This window comes from Corapipo altera, unplaced genomic scaffold (assembly GCF_003945725.1).
Source record: "Corapipo altera isolate COAL_440 unplaced genomic scaffold, ASM394572v1 338, whole genome shotgun sequence".
Classification (NCBI taxonomy): Eukaryota; Metazoa; Chordata; class Aves; order Passeriformes; family Pipridae; genus Corapipo; species Corapipo altera.
In genome coordinates, this window is record NW_020885374.1 from 11,804 (window position 1) to 17,388 (window position 5,585).

General features: G+C 51.4%; 1 protein-coding gene across 1 annotated transcript; it reads left to right on the forward strand.

The window, feature by feature from the left end:
• Positions 1-1,843: 1,843 nt before the first annotated feature.
• LOC113940444 (olfactory receptor 14J1-like) lies at positions 1,844-2,827 on the forward strand. Its single transcript, XM_027631585.1, has one exon. It carries the CDS (start codon positions 1,844-1,846, stop codon positions 2,825-2,827), a length of 984 nt encoding a protein of 327 aa, XP_027487386.1.
• Positions 2,828-5,585: the final 2,758 nt, after the last annotated feature.

Consider the following 5,585-nt stretch of genomic DNA (forward strand, 5'->3'; position numbering starts at 1 on the left):
TAAGGAAACAAGTCAAGGTTTCTTCAGTATCAGAGCCACCTTTGCCTTGCTTGTCCATCCTTGTCATCACCATCTGCAGATTTCTGCTCTAACTGGAATCTAGGGACACGTTCTCAGTTGTGTCCCTCAATGAGACTCATTAGCACTACGAGAAACTTTAGTGTTTCAATCACATTTTGAGTTCTTGAAAAGTTGTTTGAACTTCCTCTCAGGGACTGAGTCTCATGTAAACAACACCAATGTCCCCTGAGGGTCAGTAAATGCCTGAGGCTGTTGCTGTGCTGCTGAGCTGGGCCGGGCTCCTGGCACACAGGGAGTTCCTGTCAAGCAAGAAGAGCTTCAAAGAGACAGCTCTGCTGGTGAGCAGCTCCTCTGCACAGCCCAGCAGGGCTGAGGGCACTGCCAGGCCAGCTCAGGGACACCAGCAGGGCACAGACACAGCTTCCAGGGGCTCAGCACTGGTAGGAGGGCTGAGAGCTCCCTGCAGGAGGAATCTTGGCAGGGCAGCACATGGTGAGTCTGGGGCTGCAGGGCAGTGCAGGGGCAGCTCCTGGAGGCATCTCCTAAAGCTGGCCCAGCCCCAGCTGATGGGATGGGTGAGCAGGGGCTGTTTTGGGGCCCTTTGGAAGAGCTGTGAAGCCGGAGGTGCAACCAGGGGTGCCCAGGGCTGTGGGGCAGAGCAGGGTCCTGCAGCCCAGGGCGCTGTGCTGGGCAGGGACTCTGCTGCCTGCCAGGGGCAGCTCTCAGCTGGCCCGGGGAGCTGCTGCCAGGACTGGGGCAGAAGGGCTGTGGGCAAGGAGCAAACCTGGCAGCTGAGGGAGGATCTTTTCCATGTCTCACTCTTGCTGGGTCAGACCTGCTCACAGCTCCAGACCACTACATGATATTGAATGGAAAATCTTTTGAAAATCTAAGAAAAGACAGGGGCTACAGGAAAGGAATTAGTCCTGAGGTGTGTTTCCTGCTTAGGTATTGTACCATAGACATTGTTCTCTCAGTTCAAGAGGCTGCACTGAAATTCCAACTCTTTCACTCTCAGAGACGAATCTTTCAGGCAGTCTCAGAAATGAGCACAGGATCCTGGGCAGTGCTGAGCCTTCCCTTGGGGGTTGGCACTCTCCTGTGCCAGCCCTTGGCTTCCCTGCAGGAGGGCTCCTTTTCTGCTCTGTCCAGCACAGCTGCACCTCTGGGCTGGTACAGGGGACACTTCACAGAGTTGCTCTTTCAAGCAGCGCTGCCCTGCTCTCAGCACAGATCTTGGTGGGGTTTTTAAAGATGAATCTGTGTGTGAAGTCCTCTTCAAGGCAGCCCAAGAGAAATTGCAGGGCAGATGGGAAACAGACTGAGAGGCACTGCAGCTCTCCTGGCTCTGCAAAAAGCAATGGAGAGCTCAGCCCTTCTGCTTGTCCTGTCTCAACACTCTTCAGATTTGTCATCAGAAAAATTTGCCCCTAAAAAACATCCCTCAGGTGTTATGATTGTAACAAAAAACCCAGTCAAAATTCTTTTAAGGACACTCTGTGCCTTTCTCCTGCAGCCCAAATTGCTCCAGGAAAAAAGGAAAGGAATTGAACTTTTCCATCAAAACTGGGTTCCATGTGACATCCCCTGTGATCATGAGAGCTGTCCCAAAGCAGCTCCGTGTCTGCACTGCAGCAGAGCAAAGCTGAGTCCTGGGCAGCACATGGCCAGAGCTCCTGCTCCTCACAGCACCCTCAGAGAGCACAAACCAGGGAAAAGAAATGCTTTGACTTGGAGGGGATTTCCCTGAAAACTGCACTGGTTTTGCTGAGAGGGGGCTGTCTTTCCTTTTCTGAACAGGTCCTATGCTAAGAAACAACAAATGTCCAACAGCAGCTCCCTCACCCAGTTCCTCCTCCTGGCATTCGCAGACAGGCGGGAGCTGCAGCTCCTGCACTTCTGGCTCTTCCTGGCCATCTCCCTGGCTGCCCTCCTGGCCAACGGCCTCATCCTCAGCGCTGTAGCCTGTGACCACCACCTGCACACCCCCATGGGCTTCTTCCTGCTCAACCTCTCCCTCACAGACCTGGGCTGCATCTGCACCACTGTCCCCAAAGCCATACACAACTCCCTTTGGGGTACAAGGACCATCTCTTACATAGGATGTGCTGCACAGCTCTTTTTCTTTCTGTTCTTCATCACAGCTGAGTATTTCCTCCTCACCATCATGTGCTACGACCGCTACGTTGCCATCTGCAAACCCCTGCACTACGGGACCCTCCTGGGCAGCAGAGCTTGTGCCCACATGGCAGCAGCTGCCTGGGCCGCTGCCTTTCTCTATTCTCTACTGCACACAGCCAATACATTTTTGCTGCCCCTGTGCCAGGGCAATGCCCTGGGCCAGTTCTTCTGTGAAATCCCACACATCCTCAAGCTCTCCTGCTCAGGCACATACCTGAGAGAAATTGGGCTTCTTGCTTTTAGTGCTTTTCTTTTTTTGGGTTGCTTAATTTTCATTGTTTTCTCCTATGTGCAGATCTTCAGGGCTGTGCTGAGGATCCCCTCTCAGCAGGGACGGTACAAAGCCTTTTCCACGTGCCTCCCTCACCTGGTTGTGGTCTCCCTCTTTGCCAGCACTGGCATATTTGCCTACCTGAAGCCCCCCTCCATCTCCTCTCTATCCCTGGATCTGGCACTATCAGTTCTGTACTCGGTCGTGCCTCCAGCACTGAATCCAGTCATCTACAGCCTCAGGAATCAGGAGCTCAAGGATGCCCTGAGAAAAATGATGTTACGACTCACCCTGGAAAAAAAAGGGGGGAGGGTAACCCAGGTTCTTATCAATTATTCCCTTCGAGTGGATTAGAGTGAAATGACACTGAATAATCGGTGTCTGAAAACATATTTAGGTAGGACTTATTTTAACAATTTTGTTTTAACAGGTATGTTAGCATTTTGGGTGTTGTCATCTGTATTATCTATCAAAGGGATAACCCCTGGGGGGAAAATACATAAGGGAGAGAAAAGAAAGACAGGATAAGGGTAAGGGAGAGTAAGGGAAAGCAAAGCTGAGACTGGAAAGATGTCTATAGTCACCACCCACAGGGTCCAGAGATGGAACTTGGGAGTTGCAGCTTCCATGTCTGTCAGTTGAAGTGGTGGCCTTGATCCGTTGGGGGTGAGGGAGGGAAGCCCCCACACTCCAAAAAGTTATGATTTATTATATCCATGGTTAGTGTCATGGTCCATGCCTCAAGCCTCCAACATCTCCCTGGGCCTGGGCAGAGTTTCTGTCTGTGGCCTGGTTCCCGCCTTCCAAGATTGGCAGAGGGGGGGATGGGCTTTGATGGACCATCAGAGGTCTAATGCAAAAGTCCTGCAGAAGCCTGCAAAAGTCCTTTGGCAATACTAGAATGCATAAATCATGAACCATTTCAGTCTCTGACAAATGATGACTGGATGCTTTTAAAGAGCAATAAAGTGCCTGTTTTCTGGTGCATATCATTCAGAATGGGACTCCTTCATGGCCCAGCCTTCCTGGGTTCAGGTTTTTTGTGAAGGTCATCGGATTCTTCTTGCAATAATTTTCTGTGAAATTAAATATTATTGTCCATCTGCCTTCTAATTTAGTGTCCATCTTTTGATTTTGACACTGAGACTGTATAAATGATGAATTGTGTTCATTGAGTATTTAAACAAAATAAAGGACCCTGCAGTGCCTTCTTTGTCCAAGACCCTTCTTCTTAGATACACACTGCAGGACAGGGTGTATTTGCAAATGGGAAGGGGACAATAATCCCAGCCCAGCAGCACTGCCAGGGAGCAGCAGTGCTTGGCCTTCCCACAACTGCTCTCTTGCCACTCCCACACTGTCCTCCTGAGCCCCTTTCTCGCTGTAAGGCCTGAGTGCTCTCTGAGCACAGTCCTGGGGGCTGGAAGCCCTTAGAGCACAGGCAAGGACAGGCCCTGGCAACTTGTGAAGCAGAACTGGGCTCCCTCACAGCATCTCCAGGATGCTGTGGGATCTTCTGAGGTCACTGCATGGACTGGGTCACTTCTTCTGTGACCTTGCTCCAGGGCTGGAACTTTCCTGCAGTGACACCATGACACTCCTGCTCTCTGCTTTCCAGGTTTCATTTTCAGATCCAGTCTTCCCCTCCTGTTCCCAGGGACATCCTGGGAGTGCTTCAGAGCTGCCATCCTGGGGCAGCTCCTGCCCAGCGTGGGCAGGTACAAGGTCTCTCCAGCTGCTCCTCTCACCTCCCCAGTGCCACTGTTTTCTGCAGCCTCCTCATCCTTGCCCAGCACAGCCCTCCTGGCACAGTTGGACACAGCCCTTGTTCTACCCCCTCCTCAGGCTCCTGCCCAACCCCTTCAGCTCCAACCTGATGGCCAGAAACCTTCAGGGCAGGGAGGCACTGGGGAAAATGCTGAGAAAACCTTTCAGCTGCACTCAAATCCAATTGGAGGGGTTGGCCTCAAGGAAGAAATCCATTCTCATTCTCCAGAACCACCAGGACAACCTGTGTTGTGTCCTGGGCACTCCTCTGGAACTGTGGGATAATGGAAAAGGTTTTGGTGTCAGGGCTATTGAGAAGGCTGGGCAGTGTCACTGGGAGACCTCTCCCAAACCCTTGGAAAGGCCAGAGCCATCCCAGAGCTTCCTGGGGCCTTGGCAAAGGCAGACATGGAACCAGTCTGCAAACAGGGCAGCAAGGAGGGTTGACAGAGTTCCAGCACAGGCTGGGAAGGGGATAGGGCAAGTCCTGCTGCAGCCATTGCCAGGCATGGGAAAGACAAGGTAGGGATTGCAGAACCCCTGTGGGAGAAAATAGAAGGGGATGTTGTGTGCCCAGACTTTATCAAGGCCCCTGACATGGTCTCCTGTCATCTCCTTATGGCCAGTCTGGTGGGAGCTGGACTGAAGAAGTGGAAGATATGGTGAGTGGGAAGTTAGCTGAATGAAGAGTGTCCAAAAAAAATCCGTGGTACAAAGTCCTCTTGGCAGAAACTTCCTGGTGAAATCCTTCAGTGACCAGCCCTTGAACTCCAATGCAGAAAATCTTTCTATATAATGGGACAAAATGCATTTTCAGTTACTTTGTTGATGATGCCAAATTTCAGGGAGCCCTTGAGCAACCTGTCCTGCTTTAAAGACACATATTGAGGTGGGAACTCCAATCAAATGAACTCACTCCCCTTTTATTCCCTACCAATACAGGGAGACAAAATACAAGGAGGTATAAGTGAAAAAATAGCAGTTTGCTGACAAGAAATATAGCAGCAAACTCAGCAATACCAAGAGAACAGTTCAAATAACAGCAGAGAGAGAAATTGCCTCCTCTCTCTCCCCTGCCCCAACTCCCTTTTGTAAACAGATAAAACCAGGGATCAACAAGTGCCTCCCTTCCCCCTTTTCCCACTGAATGAACAAAGAACAAAAAAGAAAACCACGGTAAAAGGGAGCAAAGCAAAATGTGGGAAAGTCTCTGGTCTGAGATCAGTTGTGCTGCCCAAGAACACGCTGACTCCAGAGGTGTCCAAGCGGGGCAGAGCCGGTGACTCCGGTCCCTGCGGCGGCGGGGGGGAGGCAGCGGCTCTGCTTGATTCCATGGAGTTCTGGG